This window comes from Salvelinus sp. IW2-2015, linkage group LG15 (assembly GCF_002910315.2).
Source record: "Salvelinus sp. IW2-2015 linkage group LG15, ASM291031v2, whole genome shotgun sequence".
Classification (NCBI taxonomy): domain Eukaryota; kingdom Metazoa; phylum Chordata; class Actinopteri; order Salmoniformes; family Salmonidae; genus Salvelinus; species Salvelinus sp. IW2-2015.
In genome coordinates, this window is record NC_036855.1 from 10,903,195 (window position 1) to 10,928,198 (window position 25,004).

The 25,004-nt window shown below is 43.8% G+C and overlaps 2 protein-coding genes across 2 annotated transcripts in view; both read left to right on the forward strand.

Annotated features, from left to right (window-relative positions):
• Positions 1-4,694, forward strand: part of LOC111973875 (BDNF/NT-3 growth factors receptor-like) — a 74,563-nt gene extending 69,869 nt beyond the window's left edge. Inside the window, exon 12 of the mRNA XM_024001315.3 lies at positions 4,583-4,694. Within this exon, the coding sequence (XP_023857083.1) occupies positions 4,583-4,604 (22 nt within the window). The 3' untranslated portion in view covers positions 4,605-4,694. The remainder of the gene's footprint in view (positions 1-4,582) is intronic.
• On the forward strand, positions 4,610-24,820 carry LOC111973970 (BDNF/NT-3 growth factors receptor). The gene is made up of 7 exons (XM_024001443.2): positions 4,610-4,637; positions 4,775-4,960; positions 10,863-10,993; positions 12,415-12,587; positions 14,811-15,051; positions 19,408-19,566; positions 21,681-24,820. The coding sequence occupies exons 1-7, from the start codon at positions 4,610-4,612 to the stop codon at positions 21,864-21,866; spliced, it is 1,104 nt and encodes a 367-aa protein (XP_023857211.2). The 3' UTR covers positions 21,867-24,820.
• The last annotated feature ends 184 nt before the right edge of the window (positions 24,821-25,004 follow it).

Here is a 25,004-nt window from a genome sequence, read left to right on the forward strand (position 1 = left end):
GATAATGGCTCGAGCTCAGCGCTCTCAAGCACTCTCTGATGACGGAAGTGAGTGCTACGGGCGGTAGCTCGTTTAGCTCAGTTACCTTAGCTTTCTTGGGAACAGGAACAATGGTGGCCCTCTTGAAGCATGTGGGAACAGCAGACTGGGATAAGGATTGATTGAAATATGTCCGTAAACACACCAGCCAGCTGTCTGCGCATGCTTCGAGGACGCGCTGGAATGCCGTCTGGGCCTGCAGCCTTGCGAGGGTTAACACGTTTAAATGTTTTACTCACCTCGGCTGCAGTGAAGGAGAGCCCGCAGGTTTTGGTAGGGGCCGTGTCAGTGGCACTGTATTGTCCTAAAGCGGGCAAAAAAGTTGTTTAGCCTGTCTGGGAGCAAGACATCCTGGTCCGCGACGGGGCTGGTTTTCTTTTTGTAATCCGTGATTGACTGTAGACCTGCCACATACCTCTTGTGTCTAAGCTGTTGAATTGCGACTCGATTTTGTCTCTGTACTGGGACTTAGCCTGTTTGATTGCCTTGCGGAGAGAATAGCTACACTGTTTGTATCGGTCATGCTTCCGGTCACCTTGCCCTGGTTAAAAGCATGTGTTCGCGCTTTCAGTTTCACGCGAATGCTGCCGTCAATCCACGGTTTCTGGTTTGGGAATGTTTTAATCGTTGCTGTGGGTACGACATCGTCAATGCACTTCCTAATGAACTCGCTCACGAATCAGCATATTCGTCAATATTGTTGTTGGACGCAATGCGGAACATATTCCAATCCGCGTGATCGAAGCAGTCTTGAAGCGTGGATTCAGATTGTCGGACCAGCGTTGAACAGACCTGAGCGCGGGAGCTTGTTGTTTAGTTTCTGTTTGTAGGCTGGAATCAACAAAATGGAGTCGTGGTCAGCTTTTCCGAAAGGGGGCGGGGGAGGGCCTTATATGCGTCGCGGAAATTAGTATAACAATGATCTAGGGTTTTTTCAGCCCTGGTAGCACAATCGATATGCTGATAGAATTAGGGAGTTTTGTTTTTAGATTAGCCTTGTAAAATCCCCAGCTACGATGAATGCAGCCTCAGGGTGTGTGGTTTCAGTTTACAAGAGTCAGATAAAGTTCGTTCAGGCCATCGATGTGTCTGCTTGGGGGATATATACGGCTGTGATTATGATTGAAGAGAATTCCCTTGGTAGATAATGCGGTCGACATTTGATGTGAGGAGTTCTAGATCAGGTGAACAGAATGACTTGAGTTCCTGTGTGTTGTTATGATGATCACACCACGTCTCGTTAATCATAAGGCACCCCCCGCCCCTCTTCTTACCAGAAAGTGTTTGTTTCTGTCGGCGCGATGCATGAAGAACCAGCTGGCTGCACCGACTCCGTTAGCGTCTCTTGAGTTAGCCATGTTTCCGTGAAGCAGAGCATGTTGCAATCCCTGATGTCTCTCTGGAATGCTACCCGTCGTCGATTTCATCAACCTTATTGTCAAGAGACTGGACATTGGCGAGTAGTATGCTAGGGAGTGGAGCGCGATGTGCCCGTCTCCGAAGCCTGACCACGAGACCGCCTCGTTTCCCCTTTTACGGCGTCGCACAGGGTCGCCGCTGGGATCAGATCCATTGTATTGGGTGGAGGCAAAACACTGGATCCGTTTCGGGAAAGTCATATTCCTGGTAGGAACGATGATGAGTTGACGTTAATCGTATATTCAGTAGTTCCTCCCGACTGTATGTAATGAAACCTAAGATTACCTGGGGTACCGATGTAAGAAATAACACATAAAAAAACAAAATACTGCATATTTTCCAAGGAACGCGAAGCGAGGCGGCCATCTCTTTTCGGCGCCGGAAGTTAAGGTCTGTGTGAAATAAATACCACAATGCATTGCAGTGACGCCACTACTGTACAATGGATGCCTCTCTGGTATCCACAATGCATTGCAGTGACGCTACTACTGTACAATGGATGCCTCTCTGTATCCACAATGCATTGCAGTGACGCTACTACTGTACAATGCGGCTGCGTAATGGCTCTTCCAGAGGAGGTGGAGGAGGAGGCGTAATGGTGGCACATAATTTGAGCACCCACGGGGAGAGAGAAGCCTGTTTGTGGTGAAACCACTCAACACATTATCGGTGGAGAATCAAAGAGCTCCCCTGTAAAGCTCTACCGTCAGTGCCCCGCTTGAAGACTCCACGGACGGTAGCCACCACAGAGGAAAGCAGAGCAGGACTGGACGAAAACAGGTCCGATGTTTTGAGATTGTAAAGTTTAGATGGATTATCAAACGCCAGGAGGCAAGCCTCACCGTGTGTCAGATCTAGGACCCATAGAGGTTTTCCTGGTCAGGTTTCGTGGTAGGAAAACACTCCAGGCCTAGACCAATAAGAAATAAGGTCAATCATACCACTAGGTAATTCTTCCAATCGTTAACCTGCCAACCATTGCTCCACTAGGGTTAACCCTCTTGGGGAGATTTTAACTGCACTACCTTGGTAAGGGTCACAACAATACTTTCATGAGTCTTGCAGTCATTTGTCAGGGATTGTGTTGCTTCCTTTCAACACAATGTGGAGTCACAGAGAGTAGAGGTCATAGGAGCTAGTTTGGACAGATATGTGCTTTGACTCCATTATTCATGTTTCACCACAATCTGGTGATCAGCGTGTATAAATGGCAGCATCCACCCACACTGTCACATACGCACGCACGCACACGCACACACACACACCACACACACACACACACACACACACACACACACACACACACACACACACACACACACACACACACACACACACACACACACACACACACACACACACACACACACACACACACACACACACACACACAACAACACTACACCACACACACACACACACACACACACACAATCTTATAAGCCTACTGAGAGACAATCCCTCTTTGTTTCTCTGTCCTGTTCCGTTGCCTCCTCCTGCTTAGGAATGCACCACTGCTATTCCTCTACTGCTCCAAAACAACACCGTGGTGTGTGTGAGTGCATGCGTGGGTGTTTAGAGATTGAGACTGTGTGTATGAGAATAAAATATTAATTGTTTATTTTGGGATAGAACTGTAAACCAGAGAAGAAACAACATTTGGTCCACAGATAAATGATAAACAGAAAGGAATGAGCACAGGCTCAGAGTCCGACCGTCATTCTCCCCGCATTCACAAAGTACTGTATCAACACATTCTTTCTCATCATGACCTAAACTACTATTGTACATTCATTAGCCCTGAGGGGAGACAATTTAATGACATTTTGGAGAGTTTGGTTCCTAACTTCCACCAGTTTAAAGACCACATTTCTGTTCGTGGGACAGATGAGAAAGAGGCAATCCTTGACATTAACAAAAATGTACTCAAACATACTGTATTTAACAATATTTGAGTATTACTTGTGGTAACATTGCATATAAAATGCAGTTATACCCATATTGCGTACTTTGGATATGGGTTTTGACATGCACATCTACGGACGGATATAGTGTCTTAGGTTAGGGAGGTTAATAATATCATGATGATAATGTGATCAGTGATACCTCATATCTCAGAAACTCATGAACAAGGAAGGATGTGGTGATTGGTATGGAATTGAGCCTCATACCTTTTGTAAAAACAAAAACATGCCTCCTCTTCCATTTTTTAAAATTTCATTCTTCCACTTTAAATTTTCCTCAAACACCACTTTTCTTCTCTTCTGCTCTCATCTCTTCTCCTCTTCTCTTGTGCTCTCATCTCTTCTCCCCTTCTTCTCATCTCTTCTGTTCTCATCTCTTCTCATCTTTTCTCTTCTCTTCTGTTCTCATCACTTCCCCATTTCTCTTCTGTTCTTATCTCTTTTCTCCTTCTCGTCTGTTCTCATCTCTCCTCTTCTGTTCTCATCTCTTCTCATCTTTTCTCTTCTCATCTCTTCTGTTCTCATCTCTTCTTCTCTACTGTTCTTATCTGTTCTCCCCTTCTCTTTTGTTCTCATCTCTTCTCCCCTTCTCTTCTGTTCTCATCTCTTCTGTTCTCATCTCTTCTCTTCCCTTCCGTTCTCATCTCTCCTCTTCTGTTCTCATCTCTTCTCTTCTGTTCTCCTTCTCGTCTGTTCTCATCTATCCTCTTCTGTTCTCATCTCATCTCTTCTCTTTCTGTTCTCATCTCTTCTGTTCTCATCTCTTCTCCCCTTCTCATCTCTTCTCTCCTCTTTTGTTCTCATCTCTTCTCTTCTGTTCTCATCTCTTCTCTTCTGTTCTCATTTCTTCTCATCTCTTCTCATCTCTTCTCTTCCGTTCTCATCTCTCTTCTGTTCTCATCGCTTCTCTTCTGTTCTCATCTCTCCTCTTCTGTTCTCATCTCTCCTCTTCTGTTCTCATCTCTCCTCTTCCGTTCTCATCTCTCCTCTTCCGTTCTCATCTCTCCTCTTCTGTTCTCATCTCTCCTCTTCTGTTCTCATCTCTTCCGTTCTCATCTCTTCTCATTTCTTTTTTTCTCTTCTCATTTCTTTTTTTCTCTCTTCCTCTTCCTTTTAATTCCACTCTCCTCTCTCTCCTCTCACTCTCTCCTCTCTCTCAGGTGCGTCATCGGTGATCAGTAACGATGATGACTCGGCCTCTCCTCTCCACCACGTGTCCAATGGCAGTAACACTCCGTCCTCCTCTGAGATGGGCCTAGACGCGGTCATCATCCTCATTTCTTTTTTTCTCTCTTCCTCTTCCTTTTAATTCCACTCTCCTCTCTCTCCTCTCACTCTCTCCTCTCTCTCAGGTGCGTCATCGGTGATCAGTAACGATGATGACTCGGCCTCTCCTCTCCACCACGTGTCCAATGGCAGTAACACTCCGTCCTCCTCTGAGATGGGCCTAGACGCGGTCATCATCGGCATGACCAAGATCCCCGTTATCGAGAACCCTCAGTACTTCCGCAGCAACAGCATGCTCAAATCAGACACCTGTGAGTACAACAAGACCATAGCTTACACACACACACACACACACGCACAGACACACACATGTATTTACACTCGCAAGACACACATACAAATGGCTTTCTTTAACACCAGTTCCTTTTAATGGGTAACAAGATATAGCCTACTAGACTGTAGCAAAGAAGAATAGCCTGCAGACTAGGAGATCTCAAAGGATCTGAGTGCTGACGTCACCATGAATCTGTTGCACCGACACATAGACGCCATCTAAGAACCCACACCAGAATGTACGTATGTGTGGGTTGCCTTAGCAACACTCTCCGCTGCTATGGAAATGGCACTGGAGCTGCTGAGAAAATGTGTTGAGTGGGACAGGCAGCGCTCCGTGTGTGTGTGTGTATCAATCTCAATCACACTTGTCAGCTGTGTAGTTGGATCTATCTAATCCATCAAATTAGAGGTCATGCTTCTTAAAGAAGACACAAGTTCCTGAGCAGATGATGTACGGAGGCATCTACAATAGGACTGTGTCTCTGTGTAGGTCTGTGTTATACACAGTGTGTGTCTCCGCTGTCTTTACCTGTCTGGGACAATGGGGAGAGAGCTGTGGTCTGACTTGTGTCTGCAGCAAATCACCAAAAGAGATTTATGAGCCCCAGAAAAACATAAAATGTCAGTCACTACTGTACAGCTGTGTGTGTGTCTGTGTGTTTGTGGTGTGTCTGTAAATGTTGTATTCATTTTGATGAAAAAGAGAGAAACGGTGTAGGTAAGGTATTATGTCAGGAGAGTGGGTGACTCTAATATCTTAGAAACAGATCAATAGCCTCCATTAGTTTGTGCACTCCATTAGAGTGGACAAAACTCATTAAGAACAAGAGATGTACACACACACACACACACACACACACACACACACACACACACACACACACACAACACACACACACAAAGTATTCAGACCCCTTGACTTTTTCCACATTTTGTTACAGCCTTATTCTAAAATGTATTCAATTGTTTTTTTCCCCTCATCAATCTACACACAATACCACATAATTACAAAGCAAAAATAGGTTTTTAGACATTTTTGCTAATAAAATACTGAAATATCACATTTACATTCAGACCGTTTACTCAGTACTTTTTCGAAGCACCTTTGGCAGCGATTACAGCCTCGAGTCTTCTTGGATATGATGCTACAAGCTTGGCACACCTGTATTTGGGGAGTTCCTCCCATTTTTCTCTGCAGATGCTCTGTCAGGTTGGATGGGGTGCGTTGCTGCACAGCTATTTCCAGGTCTCTCCAGAGGTGTTCGATCGGGTTCAAGTCCAGGCTCTGGCTGGTCCACTCAAGAACATTCAGAGACTTGTCCCAAAGCCACTCCTGTGTTGTCTTGGCTGTGTGCATAGGGTCATTGTCATGTTGGAAGGTGAACCTTCATCCCAATCTGAGGTCCTGAGCACTGGAGCAGGTTTTCATCAGGGATCTCTTTGTACTTTGCACTGTTCACCTTTCCCTAGAACCTGACTAGTCTCGCAGTCCCTGCCATTGAAAAACATCCCCACAGATGATGCTGCACAACCGAGCTTCACCGTAGGGATGGTGCCAGGTTACCTCCAGATGTGACGCTTGGCATTCAGGCCAAAGAGTTCAATCTTGGTTTCACCAGACCAGAGAATCTTGTTTCTCATGGTCTGAGAGTCCTCCAAGCGGGCTGTCATGTGCCTTTTTATTTTTTTTTTTTTATTTTATTTCACCTTATTTAACCAGGTAGGCTAGTTGAGAACAAGTTCTCATTTGCAACTGCGACCTGGCCAAGATAAAGCATAGCAGTGTGAACAGACAACACAGAGTTACACATGGAGTAAACAATAAACAAGTCAATAACATGGTAGAAAAAAAGAGAATCTATATACAATGTGTGCAAAAGGCATGAGGTAGGCAATAAATCGAATAATTACAATTTAGCAGATTAACACTGGAGTGATAAATCATCAGATGATCATGTGCAAGAAGAGATACTGGTGTGCAAAAGAGCAGAAAAGTAAATAAATAAAAGCAGTATGGGGGGTGAGGTAGGTAAATTGGGTGGTAGTTTACAGATGGACTATGTACAGCTGCAGCGATCGGTTAGCTGCTCGGATAGCAGATTTTTTAAGTTGTTGAGGGAGATAAAAGTCTCCAACTTCAGAGATTTTTGCAATTCGTTCCAGTCGCAGGCAGCAGAGAACTGGAAGGAAAGGCGTCCAAATGAGGTTTTGGTTTTAGGGATGATCAGTGAGATACACCTGCTGGAGCGCGTGTTGCGGGTGGGTGTAGCCATCGTGACCAGTAAACTGAGATAAGGCGGCACTTTACCTAGCATAGCCTTGTAGATGACCTGGAGCCAGTGGGTCTGACGACGAACATGTAGCGAGGGCCAGCCGACTAGGGCATACAGGTCGCAGTGGTGGGTCGTATAAGGTGCTTTAGTAACAAAACGAATGGCACTGTGATAAACTGCATCCAGTTGCTGAGTAGAGTATTGGAAGCTATTTTGTAGATGACATCGCCGAAGTCGAGGATTGGTAGGATAGTCAGTTTTACTAGGGTAAGTTTGGCGGCGTGAGTGAAGGAGGCTTTTTTGCGTAATAGAAAGCCGATTCTTGCTTTGATTTTGGATTGGAGATGTTTGATATGAGTCTGGAAGGAGAGTTTGCAGTCTAGCCAGACACCTAGGTACTTATAGATGTCCACATATTCTAGGTCGGAACCGTCCAGGGTGGTGATGCTAGTCGGGCGTGCGGGTGCAGGCAGCGAACGGTTGAAAAGCATGCATTTGGTTTTACTAGCGTTTAAGAGCAGTTGGAGGCCACGGAAGGTGTGTTGTATGGCATTGAAGCTCGTTTGGAGGTTAGATAGCACAGTGTCCAAGGAAGGGCCGGAAGTATAATAGAATGGTGTCGTCTGCGTAGAGGTGGATCAGGGAATCGCCCGCAGCAAGAGCAACATCATTGATGTATACAGAAGAAAGAGTCGGCCCGAGAATTGAACCCTGTGGTACCCCATAGAGACTGCCAGAGGACCGGACAACATGCCCTCCGATTTGACACACTGAACTCTGTCTGCAAAGTAGTTGGTGAACCAGGCAAGGCAGTCATTAGAAAAACCGAGGCTACTGAGTCTGCCGATAAGAATATGGTGATTGACAGAGTCGAAAGCCTTGCCCAGGTCGATGAAGACGGCTGCAAAGTAATGTCTTTTATCGATGGCGGTTATGATATCGTTTAGTACCTTGAGCGTGGCTGAGGTGCACCCATGACCGGCTCGGAAACGGGATTGCACAGCGGAGAAGGTACGGTGGGATTCGAGATGGTCAGTGATCTGTTTGTTGACTTGGCTTTCGAAGACCTTAGATAGGCAGGGCAGGATGGATATAGGTCTGTAACAGTTTGGGTCCAGGGTGTCTCCCCTTTGAAGAGGGGGATGACCGCGGCAGCTTTCCAATCCTTGGGGATCTCAGATGATACGAAGGAGAGGCTTCCGTCTGGCCACTCTACCATAAAGACCTGATTGGTGGAGTGCTGCAGAGATGGTTGTCCTTCTGGAAGGTTCTCCGATCTCCACAGAGGAATTCTAGAGCTCTGTCAGAGTGACCTTTGGGTTCTTGGTCACCTCCCTGACCAAGGCCCTTCTCCCCTGATTTCTCAGTTTGGCGGAAGGCCAGCTCAGGGAAGAGTCTCAGTGGTTCCAAACTTCTTCCATTTAAGAATGATGGAGGCCACTGTGTTCTTGGGGACCTTCGATGCTGCAAAAATGTTTTGCTACCCTTCCCCAGATCTGTGCCTCGACACAGTCCTGTCTCGGAGCTCTACGGACAATTCCTTCGATCTCATGGATTGGTTTTTTGCTGTGACATGCACTGTCAACTGTGGGACCTTATATAGACAGTTGTGTGCCTTTCCAAATCATGTCCAATCAATTGAATTCACCACAGGTGGACTCCAATTAAGTTGTAGAAACACCTCAAGGATGATCAATGGAAACAGGATGCACTGGAGCTCAATTTTGTGGCTCATAGCAAAGGGTCCGAATACTTATGTTAATAAGGTATTTCAGTTTTTTTATTTTTTATAAATGTGCAAACATTTCTAAAAACCTGTTTTCAATTTGTCATAATGGGGTATTGTGTGTGTAGATTTCTGAGGAAAACATTTATTTAATCAATTTTAGAATAAGGCTGTAACGTAGCAAAATGTGGAAGGCACTGCACGCCGGGCCGATGGACACACCCACAGACACAAATGCACTGTCAACTTGCAACTGAAGGACTAAAGGCCAATGCAACAGAGCTTTCCTCCTTTGTTAGTGCAGTCTACTCTTCTCTCAACCCCTCTTTCTTCCTCTTGGTCTCTCCATCCTGGTTTCTGGGTTTAGAAGGCTTAGCATTGTACTGGAAATTGTGATTCACAAATGTATTTTCATCAAGTTGTTTACTCTTCTCCTGTGGTATGTCTCCCATTCACCAATGACATCAGAACACAGTGACTAAAGTCTAAAGCCAACCCCTACACCACCGTCCAGAAGTGAGGCTTTGGAAAAGCCACAACTAATTAGATAAAACTCTAAGGAGAATGATAGACAGGGGAAGGGGTGTGGTTTTGTCTCTTCTTGACATGTATTCACTTTTGGTAAATGTTTTCTTAACTCTTCTTGAACTGCACTGTTGGTTAAGGGCTTGTAAGTAAGCATATCACGGTAAGGTCTACACTTGTATTCGGCATGTGACAAATAAAGTTTGATTTGATTTGTACTTACTGAGAATGATACGTGTAGTAAATGTGTGGCGTTTGGTTGTGGAAATGTACATTTACTGTACATGAATTGGCAGGAATGGTTGAGTTGTATGGTTGTAATGACTGTAATGGTGGAAATAGTTGAGTTGGGAGTAGAAAGTGTTTGAGTAACAGAGCTATATGATAGATATTAATATGTGTGTATAAAGAAGAGAGTTAGTAAGCAGTGGTAGTGAGTTGTGGCTTTTTTGGGTAGATGTTTAGGGAATTGTGGGTACTTACATAATTCCCTGAGCTGTGGTTATGACAGATGTGATGTCATCAGGTTAACACACACAAGCACACCCGTAGACACGCATGCACACACACAGGCACATGCACACACACAAACACACACACACAAAGCTGTGCTCAGGTCTTGAGTCTGTACATTCTGGCCTAATGGCCTATGCTCTCTCTCTACCTCTCCCTATCTCTTTAATATTGGGTTATGGTTCTCAGTAAGTTAGTGCAGCTCGATACAGCTTCAGAGTCTAGCCCTCCGCAATGCAATAGACTGAGTGGTGAGCTTTTCTTCAAATGCATTTCTTAATCAGATCAGAAATAAATCTTGACGTTTTGTGTCCTGTTTCTCTCTGAAGACAGTAACCTGCTGATGAATTTGTTTTGGTGTTCTCCACTGTACTTGCGCTATAGAGAGTTAAGTGGGTGCAGCTCTGGGAGAAAGCACTGGGAAAATCCCGCTACTGTATCACCACCAGCCAGATTTCAGCGTTTGTTCAGTAAAAAGAATCGCAATTTCAAATAGACTTTCAAACATCTATTTCTGACGATTCCCACATGATAGCTATTATGCTGAGAGACGGAGCTGACATGATGTTACTATAATCACAATAAAAAGACACAACACACAACTAATTGTGCAACTTTTACTTTTGAAAACACAGTGATCAGACAATACAGCTCATCACGATCAATATCAAGACAACAAAATAGTAGATAGATCATTCGGTACAACAAATGACGGCTCCCAGTCCCCTAATCCAACCATATATCATCATCTCTTCTCATCTAAGATATATACTGATTACGGCATTCATATTCAGAAGTCACACTGATATATGTAATAACTAGGTTCTCTTTGTGTTGCAGTTGTCCAGCACATCAAGAGACACAACATAGTGCTGAAGAGGGAGTTGGGAGAGGGGGCGTTTGGGAAGGTTTTCCTGGCCGAGTGCTATAACCTGTCTCCTGAGCTCGAAAAGATCCTGGTAGCCGTCAAGGTAACACTGCTCTTTCCAGTCCATCACAACCCACTGTAGGCTACATCGTTTCGTCAATTCCAAATGGACCCCCAAACCCTACCCCCTAGATACTTCTATAGGAAAATCGGCCAATGGCCTGCTTCCATCAAGAATTCCAGCATTCAAAGTATGTGGTGAAATGAGATCTTATAGGAGAGTTTTAATTTAAAAAACATGGCATGGCAGAGAACCCCCTCCTCATGACTTCCTGTCTTTCCTTCCGGTGTCCCACCGCATTCTAAGTGTGATGTGGGGCTTGAGTGGCAGGGCAGTATGTCCTGTATCTACTAGAAACCTGCCATTGAAGGTGATAGATGTCACTTTGCACTTTCCGAGTTACCGCTTCTACTGTCTAACATAGTCATATCCACTAATGGTAGGGGTTTTACATGCAAACATTGGACAGGCATGCACAAGCATGCAGCCATATAGGCTAAGCTTCCATGTTTATGGTCAAACTCACAAGGGAGCCATCGATCACGATACGGAACAGTAGTGACATTAGCTAAGGCGTTGGCAGTCATGCAAAGATGCTAGCAGTCACACAGGCGATTTAATTCTCCAACGTCCCGGCAGTCATACAGCGTCATAGGTAAATCGCATTCAGGGGTGAGTTTCCTGAAATCTTTGTAGCTAATTTGGCACTTTTACTCCTCTGAACAACCCAGCCGCGAGAAAGTAACAATGCCAAATCAATGTTTAGCGGTCAATCTTCTAGTTGTGAATGAACTTCAGAATTTTTCTAAGCACTTGAATGTTCTCATAGTGGCGTGGGTTTGGGTTGTTAAGAGAAACAAGGTACCATGTTAGTTCTGAGGCTTTTAGGAAACTCATCCACTTCCAGTTCTGTTCTGATCAAATTGATGAGTTGTTTCCTGAAATCTAATTGGTTGAAGATGGGGGTGGAGGAATCTCTTTTTCTGCCATCTCAGCGTTCTAGCTGGGGGTCAGAACAGAGGGTCATCCTTTGGCTTCCTTAGCTCTCTCCTGTTCCTATTACATTTCCTGAAACACTCTCTCTCTCTCGCCTCTGCACTTAAATCGCTATGACAGATTTCATGATTTACGATCACTAATGCAAAGATCAGAACACGAAAACCAACCACACTACTTCTGTAAATAACACTGAACTTACTGTACAGAAGTACACAACATCTCTGCTTGGTCATTACCAATAAGATACAATTGTGGGCTATGGTTAAGTTCCTATAACTCACTTTTACTTTAAGAGTTACTTATGCACTTGGTGGATTTGAGCCAAAAACATCTTGTGGCAGAATATTCCCAGTAAGTAGTCTCCGTGCACAGTGTGCAAAATGTTTAAGTATGATGTTTTCGGTGTCTAACAAACTCAATTATGAGTAAAAATTGGATAGTAACCTGTGTGTGTGTGTGTTCAGACCCTGAAAGAGGCTAGTGAGAATGCAAGGAAGGACTTCCACCGGGAGGCCGAGTTGCTGACCAACCTGCAGCACCAGCACATTGTCACGTTCTACGGTGTGTGTGTGGAGAGCGACCCCCTCATCATGGTTTTTGAGTATATGAAGCACGGGGACCTCAACAAGTTCCTCAGGTAAACCATTCTGTGGGCACGTTCATATTAAGGCCCGATTTAGACTTAGACAATTTATGCCTTTCCTATACACTCCTTTCCTAACCACTCCTTTCCTACACACTTCTCAGTAGGTGGTATTCAGACTTGCCTTATGCAGGTGTGTAAGGCAAGTCTGGTTCCCTTGCACGCACTGAATATATATAATTCAACTGCTGAAAACCCTCCCACTTGCTGGCCAACAGATTTTCTCCTGGAGTTTTAATTCAATAGGGTTTTCAGTACATTTATCTTAAGGCATCCCTTTAAATACGATCTATCTTTAATTAGAATTTTATCGACAGACTCACAAAAATACATAAAGAGAATGGGTTCAGAATACAGGGATCAATGAAAGAAAGCCATCTAAATATATGCATACTCGTCTCAATTTCAGCACCAACTGGTAGATTTTAAATTACTCTGATCTTGTAGATTATTTTGGCAAATTTGGGGGACAGGAAAGAATGTATGAAACATTTTATTAAAGTATTTATGCAAAATATATATTGATGAATCCAAAATACAGTGGCTTGATTCATCTTGAAGGTTGTCATATTCAAGTTGAATCCATGAAATATTTGAAGGTAGAAAAAAGTGTACAATAGGTGTTGAACAATAGTCCTAGAAATCTACTCTAATCCTCACTAATCATGGAACTGTATGACAACGGTCCAGTCATCGTGAACCGCCGTGCACCAGGCTCCAGGTTTAACCTGCTAGGTGTGGTTCCAGTTCCATAATGATTCAAATAGGCTACATGTCCCAAATTATTGCACAACGTTAGCCTGATAGGATCCACTAATGCTAGCGACCCTCAGGAACAACTACATGGACATGACAGAGGAAAGAAAGGTCAACTAAATTAACCGTTACAAATGTTTGTGGGTATTACTGATGGTGGCTTCCGATAGTGGCTAATATTTAACATGATACAAATTGTAACATAAAGTGAAGAAAAGCCCAGGCATATAATTAAAACATTTTAAACTGCATACATCAACTTGGCAGGCTTGGCCCTAAAGAAGTCTATAGCTTGGGTCTCCAAATTTCATCCACACAGATTATGAGGGCATACAATAAAAATTCTGAATAACGGCACAGCTATTTATACCCTACTTCACTGTGGAAAATGGGCCGCAATACATGTCATGTTGATATGATTTTCAGTTTGCTTCCATATGACTGGTTTCACATTCGTCTTCTGGGATCATAAGGAAAAATCATCTAAAACAATTTGCTATGTGTATTTTCAATCCCCTTCTCCAAACGGATGACTAATTTACCTAGCTCTCATCAATAGTTCTTATCAATTTATAAATTACAGAGCATGGAGAATGCTTTAATTTATATCGGGAAAAAATTAAGTAGATGCTTTTTCCATTTGGAACCGGGAGGTTCGCTCCACCTTAATCATGGTTTCCTCGTGCATAAAGGTGGTGGAGTTATGAGGGAATTAAGTCAAGGTCAGAAAACAGCGTATCTGTATACACACCTCCCCACAGATTCATTTCTTTGATCTCCAACCCCAACGAATAGCGGGTTAATAGCATACTATTCTAATGCTTAAGTTAAAGGTCCGAATACGTGTAGAGAGATAAGTGCAGAAAATAGAATTACGTTCCATTTCCGGGAGTTTAAAGATGCACTATGCAGAAATCGCACCGTCATTTCCTGGTTGATAAAATTCTAACAGTTCGTCTCTTTTCAGTTTATAGTGTAGAGAATCATTGTACCATCTAAACTGCTGTGAAATATATTTTACATCGTACATTTTACATACATTACATATTGTATTTTTAGCTGTTTGAAGCTGGTGTACCAAACCTAAAGTACAAGATGGAAAAAACTAAACTTAAGAATGGGAAGCATAGAAATAACACACATAGAACACATATACTGATTTCAATGACAATGACAGATCTGTAACTCACATTTCTATGTGAATTTGGTCGGGTTGCCTAAAAAGTTAGATATTGCCGCTTTAACTCGGGTCGGAATCCCCCCACCCCACCACCACTGCATAAAATCCCACTAAATCTCTATTGACTGATGTTGGTCATGATCTATTTCATTGAAGCCATTACAGGAAGTGAGTTAAAACTCCCAACGCAAGAAGTAAAACATTTATAAATAAAGTTGAAAATGAATGTCACCTTTCAGGTTGTGATTCGGAATTTCAATGGAATTCCTCTCATTCCGTAGGGCTCACGGTCCCGACTCCGTGATGATGGGTGACGGTCCGACCAATAGGCCCGTGGTGTTGACCCAGTCCCAGATGCTGCACATCGCCCAGCAGATTGCTGCAGGCATGGTCTACCTGGCCTCCCAGCACTTTGTCCACCGAGACCTGGCCACACGTAACTGTCTGGTGGGAGAGAACCTGCTGGTGAAGATCGGTGACTTCGGCATGTCCCGAGACGTGTACAGCACGGACTACTACAGGGTAAGTGTATGTGTCGCCCTCTTTTTTCTTGGCCCCCTACTACTTCCCTTTGCATGGGCCTCTCTCTCTCCCTGCATGAGCATGAATCGATCAGTAGGCCCTGGGCCTGGTATGTTTAAGAATTTGTTCTCAACTGACTTGCCTAGTTAAATAATGGTTAAATAAAAAAATATATATATATCTAGAAGATGAAAGCTGCATAGAGCAGTGTTTCTCAACGTTCTATGTTCCACCAGACCAGCAGGCTATATAGTCTGCCTACATCTCAGAACTGCTTCAATAACAAATAGTATTGAATTGGTACCAGCTAACTAACCAACCAAGTATTTAACTAACTAATTGATTGGTCGGTCAGCGGCAACATTCTTTATGGACTGTTCCGAACGGGAGGTTGAGAAACACTGCAGAGGCCTTATACGTAGATGTCAGTGTATAGATGTCACAGACCCTGTCTCTTCCACACATTCTCCACCTGCTTCCCTGCCTCCCCCTCTCTTTGATTTCACTATTAGTGTGTGACAACATACAACTGCTATCCACCTCCCCATACACACACACACACACACACACAAACATACACACCCTCTCGGTAAAGTTTACCACTGGAGGAGTCGCCATAGCAACGGGCAAAGGCAGCACAGAGCATAAGTTATATCAGACAGTCCCTATGAAAAAAGTAATTAAATAACTTATATTAGTATGCAGCTCCACTACTACAAAGAGAGAGAGAGAGAGAGAGAGAGAGAGAGAGAGAGAGAGAGAGAGAGAGAGAGAGAGAGAGAGAGAGAGGGGGAGGGTTGGGGCAAGTGAAATAAATCAACACAAATAAAGATGCAAGAGGAGGGGTATGGGAGAAAACAGAAGAGAAGGGGGGCTTCAGAGTGGAGAGAAGGGACTGAATGTGGAGAGAAAGACATGAGAAAAGAGAGAGGAGCCAATGATAGATAGAGATATGCCGAGAAAGAGACTGAAAGCTGCTTTCCCCCAACAGTTGGGTGAAAGAATGATGAACAAGGATGTAATAGGAGGGATCAAAAGGTAGACCAGCCCAAGTTGCTTCCTGTCTAGAGATTATGCCTGACAGTGGCTGCATCTGAAATGGTACCCTATTCACTATAGTGCCCAGTGATGTCACATTGCACCCTCCCAGGGCTTTGATGGACAGCTGCGGAAGCCAACCAACCAACCCACCCACCCACCCACCAACCCAAGAGCAGCCTCTTTTATAATTTCTCTTTAATCCACATGAATACGCAAACCTGTATGCTCTTTAATTACAGACCGACAGACAGGGCTTCATTGCACCCACTCCTGGGTATAAAAAACACAGTAATTCCCAGTAGAATGACCATCTCCATAGAAACACAGGGCAATTCAGTTCAGTCTACTGGAACAAGGAGGAGGAGGAGGAGTCTCCTAGTGAAGCCCCTCCCATGCAGCCAGTCTAAAGCATCCCAAAAGCTCCCTTTCAAACCCGCCTGGTTGCCATGGATACCGCGGCCTCTAAACTCTAAATTCACAATTCCTTGTTTTCTTCTTCTTTGAGGTTTTCTGGCACAGACAAGCAGTGGGTTAGTTATAAATATTCATTAATAATTCTGAGAGCAATAATATCTCATGGTCTGACTTCAATATTCAACATATTTCTGTCAAGACTCGGCAGTTAAGTTTAGGCATTAATTCCGACTGGTTAAGGTAAGGGTTAAGGTTTGGCATAGGGTTAAAATGGAAGGGAAAAAAACGAGTGCCTAGCACTGGGATTGAACCCGCGATCCTCGGAGCCGTAGCTCAGATTGAACCCGCAGTCCTCGTAGCCATAGCTCGCATTTTAAGCCCTTCCTCTATCCCCATCCACAACGCCCTAGCAAGCCGAGAGCCTACTAGATTATATTGTTTATAGGCGCTCATGTTGCCCCTAAGAATACTGAAGTGGATCTGCCTCGACCCGGCTGGAGAGAGAGCTCTAGTGAGCTCTAAAAACCATTGGGCCCTCTGAACAGGCTAGTAAAACTGCTTCTCTTAATATTTGATGAACTCAGGATGTTAAGAACAATTAATCAGGGGCTTTTCTACCTCACAAAGTAACACACAAATGCACAAACACACACATGCACACACAGAGAAACACACAAATCAAGCAACACACACACACACACACACCACACCACACAACCACACACACACACACACACACACACACCACACACACACACACCACACACACACCACACAACACCACACACACACACACACACACACACACAACACACACACACACCACCACACACACACACACACACACAATCAACACATCGCACATACACACAGAGCCATAAACACAAGCAAGCACATACAAACACAAGCAACAAGCATACACACAAACACAAAAAGTGGAGACACTAAGATCAGGAAAGCAGCATTAATATTTCAAACTAAACCACACTAACTAAATGAGACACTCACTGGATGTTGGCCTCAACCCCACTTGACCGTGAATTTATCGCAACAAACATACACACACAGTATCTCTCCTTGGAAACTCAAGTGGGGTTTTAGTTATGTGAAAACACTTAAAGTGAGTTATGTGTTGAGGAGGAGGAAAGAGCCTTTGAGAAGGCGGACTAGAGCTAGATTGGTTTTCACAGAAAAACACACACACCGGTGATGACTATCTCTTGGCTTTAATGGACTAGTAAAGTAAAGGCCACTCTGACGGAGAGAGGAAAAGACCATTCAGGGCTGAGTGGGCGACAGACAGCAGTGGCCAGTCACAACTTCCTGTCTTGCGCAGTGTCTGGGACGGTAAGACTGTAGCTACAGTCCTAGGCATTAACAAGTCCACCTGTACTGCAGCGCAGTAATAAACATGTTCTTCAAAGTGGATGGAACTGCACCGTCAGGGTCAGGGACATATTTCAGACATGTATTTTATTGCTTGGGTTATTGTTAGGTGATTGCTTGTTTGTCACATTAACTATGTACCTTGCTGCAGTAAGGCATTTCAAAAAACTGAGCATAACCTTTTAGTGCTCATAACTATATTTGTCTGTGTGTTAGACACAACAGTTGGAAAAACAATGTACCCTATTATTTTACCATTTGCAGTTTTGAATAACTGCGTTTCTTTTATGTTTATTTTATTTGCACTTTATTTTAGGGTACTGTTTCAACCAGGATTGGAACCAAAATTATTTTCCAATCATTTCGTTCTGAACAGAACCATTCTTTTTTTGTTGTTCCGTTCTACTGTTCCGACCAGCAAAATACAATATTGGACCGATTCAAACCCCCAAAATGTAACGCTTTATGTCATTCCTTTTAAATCTCTGAGATATATTTTTTTCTGCATTTTGCTCAACATTTAATTACTTCACCAATCAGTGAGGATAGAGCAGCTTAAGCTTGCTATGTAGCGGGCAAGCTATAGTTGTTTAGCCTACATGCATTGGACAGACAAGTGTAGAGCACGAGATTTGACTGACATTTTGTGTGTGGGAAGAACGAGAGAGGGTGGAGGAGAAGGCTTGGCTTGAAGCACTGGGCATCTTGTTATGACATGCATTATCTGAATTAGTCCCACAGAATTATACCTATGGAGGAGCGGCTTCTATATAGGATCTTCCGAGAGTTGTCTTAACTGTGGACCCAAGCTTGTGTGTGCAGCGCGGCACCAGAATTAAAATAAAAACATATCTTGTCCAGTGTGAAAAGTGATAAATATAGTATCCTTAACTAGCATTGAAAAAGTGAATCCATTCTTCTCTAATTAAAAATCGCACTCCTTAATTTCTGAATCATGCTTGTAACGTCACTAGGGTACAGTAGCCTGTTTCGTGGGGGGAGGGGCAGGTAGCCTGGACACACGCTGGCAAGGGCTTTGCATAGGCACTATGTTGCGTTTTATTGTGTGACTGGAAAAAAATGCCCGGAATGTAAAAGAACGTTATTAAAACCAGTTCCCATGCTTTTAAAAATAACGTTCCCTTTTTTTCCCGTTTCTTATTCTGTTCCTCGAAATTGCGTTCTTTTACGATTTTTGGTTCTGAACCAGTTCCAACCCCTGGTTTCAACTGGCATTTATTGACCTAATTTGTGATTGAAAAGTATGGGATTGAGATACCAATGGGTTGGGGTTAGGGTTACATTCTTACCTCAACGAATGCAACACAACTGGTGACTAGGTACCAAATTATGCATAGTTGCAATTGATTTAATGAATTGCAACGAAATAAAAAGTCATTTGAAGGTCATTTATGTTTTATGACCATTTTACCAAGTAGTTTCACAGAAAATATATTGTCATTTCTGTACTGTTCAAATAAAGCGTCCAGGCTGACTGTGTTTGTGTTGATGTAGGTGGGCGGTCACACCATGCTGCCCATCCGCTGGATGCCTCCAGAGAGCATCATGTACAGGAAGTTCACCACGGAGAGTGACGTGTGGAGTCTGGGCGTGGTCCTCTGGGAGATCTTCACCTACGGCAAACAGCCCTGGTACCAGCTCTCCAACAACGAGGTCAGTCTCACCTCTAAGCTAACCGCAAACGCAACCCTAACCCCAACTCTCTGACTATACTCTACCTCCATCGTAGCCTGGGTGCAAGTCTGTTTCTGTTCTCTTGCCGCCACCTTACAACAGTTCCATGAGGAAGTGGCAAGAAAGCAGAACAGACTAGCATCCAGGCTACCGCTAACTGGAGTCTACCCTAACAGTCATTCCTTTGGCAAAGCTTTCCAACAGAATGGCCAATTATATTTTACAGTACCTTTAACCCCCAACCTTGACCCTATCCTGGTTGTGACTGGATGGAGTACAGCTACAACCGGAAGTGACTTTTCTTAGCAGGTTAGGACAACATTTTAGCTAACCCTGACCCTTTTCGTAACCTGCTACGTAAGTTCTCCTAACCTGCTACGTAAGTTCTCCTAACCTGCTACGAAAAATCCCTGCTGGTCGTAGCTGTGTTCCACCTAGTCAGAACACCCTAACCCCTAATCCCATCTCTGGTTACTTCCCTAAAAAAGGCTGTAACCCCCTAACCCCAATGCCAAATTGACCCCTAGCCTTAGCTTATACCCCCAAGGCACGTGTATAGATCTGAAAGGCTTCCATCTGGTCTATCAGATGGCAAGATGGAGCTATTTGCATACAGCTTGTATATCAGATACTTACTGATCTATACTGAACAAAAATATAAACGCAACATGTAAAGTGTTGGTCCCATGTTTCATGAGCTGAAAAAAAGATCACAGAAATGTTCCATACACATAAAAAGCTTATTTCTCACAAATGTTGTGTACAAATTTGTTCACATCGCTGTTAGAGAGCATTTCTCCTTTGCCAAGATAATCCATCCACCTGACAGATGTCGCATATCAAGAAGCTGATTAAACAGCATGGTCATTACGCAGGTGCACCTTGTGCTGGGGACAATAAAATGCCTCTCTAAAATGTGCAGTTTTGTCACACAACACAATGCCACAGATGTCTCAAGTTTTGAGGGAGCATGCAATTGGAATGCAGACTGCAAGAAATGTCCACCAGAGCTGTTGCCAGAGAATTTAATGTTAATCTCTCTACCATAAGCTGCCTCCAACGTCATTTAAGAGAATTTGGCAGTACGTCCAACCGGCCTCAGAACTGCAGACCACGTGTAATCACGGCAGCCCGGGTTCTTCACCTGCAGGATCGTCTGAGACCAGCCACCCAGACAGCTGAGGAAACTGTGGGTTTGCACAACCAAAGAATTTCTGCACAAACTGTCAGAAACCGTCTCAGGGAAGCTCATCTGCGTGCTCGTTGTTCTCACCAGGGTCTTGACTTGACTGCAGTTTGGCTTTGTAACCGACTTCAGTGGGCAAATGCTCACCTTCGATGTCCACTGGCATGCTGGAGAAGTGTGCTCTTCACGGATGAATCCCGGTTTCAACTGTACCGGGCAGATGGCGGCGTGTGGGCGAGCGGTTTGCTAATGTCAACATTGTGAACAGAGTGCCCCATGGTGGCAGTGGGGTTATGGTATGGGCAGGCATAAGCTACGGACAATGAACACAATTGCATTTTATCAATGGCAATTATCGTGACGAGATCCTGAGGCCCATTGTGTGCCATTCATCCGCCGCCATCACATCATGTTTCAGCATGATAATGCACGCCACATGTCGCAAGGATCTGTACACAATTCCTGGTAGCTGAAAATTTCAAAGTTATTCTATGGCCTGCATACTCACCAAACATGTCACCCATTGAGTTTGGGATGCTCTGGATCGACGTGTACAACAGCGTGTTCCAGTTCCCGACAATATCAAGCAACTTCGCACAGCCATTGAAGAGGAGTGGGACAACATTCCACAGCCTGATCAACTCTATGCAAAGGAGATAAATGGTGGTCACAGCAGATACTGACTGGTTTTCTGATCCACGCCCCTACCTTTTGTTTTAAGGTGTCTGTGATCAACAGATGCATATCTGTATTCCCAGTCATAGATTAGGGCCTAATTTATTTATTTCAAGTTACTGATTTCCTTATATGAACTGTAACTCAGTAAAATCTAAGAAATTGTTGCATTTATATTTTTGTTCAGTGTACATAAAGTGATCCTAACCTTGTGTCTCCCCCACACCCACAGGTGATTGAGTGTATTACACAGGGGCGTGTCCTGCAGCGGCCTCGCACCTGTCCCAAAGAGGTGTACGACCTGATGCTGGGGTGCTGGCAGAGGGAACCCCACATGAGACACCACATCAAGGATATCCACAGCTTACTGCTCAACCTAGCCAAGGCCTCTCCTGTCTACCTGGACATCCTCGGCTGAGAGTGTGTGTGAGTGTGTGTGTGTGCATGGTTGAGTGTGTGTTTGAAGCTACGATCAAACTCTTTAAGGCAATCAGAAGATTCCCCAACTATTCCCTTGTGCCCTACCCTCTCTCCCTCCCTCCCTCCCTCCCTCATTCTCTCTCTCTCATACTTTCTTCCTACTTCTACTCTGTCATGCATCTCTTTACCCAACATCTATTTTCTTCCTGCTCAAAAGACATTAAGAATGGTTTGCAGTGGGAAGGCTTCTCCCATTTCTTCAAAGGCTTTTTAACTGCGCCTAAATGGTCTACTGTAAATGGCTAAGAGGGCTGTACTATAGTATATACGAGCAGGCAGTGGGAGGTGCCATTTGGTCCAATTGGTTTCTGGAAACTCCATCCTTCTGTAAATAAAACCCCTGGAGTCCAGAAGAGGCGCCTCCACTGCAGATGGGTGATTTCTTCTCTGTACATACCGGACATACAGCTACCAGACCCCAGCGATAACCTGAAAAGACTTGAGACGCATTGCTCCATCTGAGGAGACATAGAAGCAACCAGACTATTATCTCCCCTCATGTCAACAAGGCATGACATAAGACATTTCCCCTCATGCTGACAAACAACAACAAATGAAATGCTATAACTAAGTGGTATTCAAAGTCAGGGCAACAAATGGGGTGTTGGGGGGGACCAAAAAATTAAGAGCACAGATTATTGTATGGGACAATATAAGATCATTTGAAAAACAACATTTTACTCAGTATATTTATTAATTTGTTTCTTTTCATTTTGGTAAGAGATGAAAATGCAATGAATTTAATGTTAATTGTGAATGTAAAAATTCTATGATTTTAAGGTTGTGTCATAAAATTTTGGGTGGGGTCATGAGAAATTCTTGTGGGGAAAAATGGGATCCTCATAAATTCTGATGGAAAAAATTGGGTCCCCACTAAAAAAGTTCTAACTGAGAAAGAGAGTTTGGGCGGGGTCTGTGTGAGATGGTCCTTACATTGTTAGTGGTGAGGATCTCCGTTTAGGCGTGGTTGGGTCAACTGTGGTAGAATCATGACACACACACACACATCTCCACCCCCTACTACATAAACACTCAAAAGGCTTCTGAAGGAAATTTAATTGTGCATGTTTTATTATTTTAGTCCCGCCAACGGGGCTTCAGCCACGCAGCCCCAGCCCTTGTCAGTAATGGTGTAATGTATATTTCATTAAGGAGCTCATGTTGGCCATTAGCACAGTCTCCCCTCAGACATGTAAGACATTGTTTTATGGGAGGGAAAGGAGATGAGGAAGTGGGGAGAAGGAGAGAGAGACAGCGAGATAGAGAAGAGTGAAGAGGGAGAGGACGAGGCCTGAATGTCTGCAGGGAAATAGAGAGATAACATCCATCATAGTGCGGTCTGGACGGTTTTAGAACCCACTGCTCTTTACTTCACACACCTCGCATTTCTATGGGCTCCTCAACCCCCCCTCCCCCACACATACACACACACAGCATTTTATTGGTTTGGTCATATGCTCATTGCTATTTGTTTTGTTCTATTTATCATTTTTGATATATACTCTATGTTCACCATACCCATTTTGTATTTCATTTTCCAGTTTTCTGATTCAAATCTTCTGAGGTCTAAGTCAATTCTTTGGTCTGAATCGAGGTCTGAATCAAATTCAAAGTGAGTTTCTTATGCTGACAGTATTGAGTGTGTATGTGTGCATCCATAATTGTGCACTACTTTTTACCAGGACCCGTATTGGGCTTTGGTCAAAAGTAGTGCACTATATAGGGAATAGGGTGTTATTTTAGACATAGACTGTGTGTGGCTGTTTGAGTCCTTGCACACAGTCACTGTTGAATTTTCCTGCCTGCCACATGATACACACAGTAGGTCCAATAAATATCATCCATTCCACAAAGACAATGGATATCCGTCTGTACCAGAGCAAATGGAACAATGCTATACAGGTATTCAACATTGGTCATACAATGATGTTGTGCATTACAAAGCAGTATTGTGTGCATGGGCCTTCGGTGTGGGTGTAGTTGGCAGTGAGAGAACTGCCAGTGTGAGAAAGAGCACTGTGTGAATACGAATGTGCCATCGAACTAAGGAACCACTCTTAATGCTCTGTGTGGATCTATCCTACATGAACTGGCTAAAGTCGGACATGGTAATGGTTGCTAATGAGGGAAGAAGCTTATCAAAGGACTGCAATGGAAGACATTTCTATGTAACTCTCTTCCATCACAATGGACCCAGTCTGAGTCTACTGTACATCCTGGTCCAGTTACTGTTACTAATGGAACCTTCCCAGAATCCTCTCTGTTGTAGGGTCCAATTACCGATATGCTCTAGGCAATGGGCGGCACCAATCGCAGTGCTATTGATCTCTTTGGTCAGAAATTGAAATCTCAAAAGGAACTGACAATCACAACCCTCAACAAGTGACCTGTTGCATAGTTACAAACCTCCTCTAGTTACAAATCTCTTTTAGTTACAACCTCATCCATGCTGTGTACGTGATAGTCCTAAACATTGGTCTTTAGCTGTGATATACCATATTACTTTTCTTAAATACAAGAGGGCAAAATGAACAAAACTGTATAAATGTTAAAACCCCCTCAGACTGTCACTCTTTAGATTGGAATCTTCTTTGTCTGACAAGGACAAGAGAGATGGACAGTTGCCATTGGCCACATAACAATGTCTTCTGTTTCACGGATATACAGTATTTTGCTTGCAAACAAAACTATACAGCCCCATATAACCCTATACAACGTCACACATCCCTATCCAACCCCATAAAACCTTATCCAACCCCATATATCCCTATCCAACCCCATACATCCCTATCCAACCCCATACAAACCCATATATCCCTAACCAACTCTATCCAACCCCATACATCCCTATACAACCCCATACATCCCTATCCAACCCTATACAAACCCATATATCCCTATCCAACTCTATCCAACCCCATACATCCCTATACATCCCTATCCAACCCCATACATCCCTATTCAACCCCATACATCTCTATTACAACCCCATACATCCCTATCCAACCCCATACAACCCTATACAACCCCATACATCTCTATTACAACCCCATACATCCCTATCCAACCCCATACA

Excerpts from the sequence above, each read along its gene's own strand:
- LOC111973970 (XM_024001443.2), top strand. The coding sequence starts at position 4,610 with ATGACTCGGCCTCTCCTCTCCACCACGT. Across the intron at positions 4,961-10,862 it reads CATGCTCAAATCAGACACCT|TTGTCCAGCACATCAAGAGA; the intron begins GTGAGTACAACA and ends TTTGTGTTGCAG. Across the intron at positions 12,588-14,810 it reads GACCTCAACAAGTTCCTCAG|GGCTCACGGTCCCGACTCCG; the intron begins GTAAACCATTCT and ends CTCATTCCGTAG.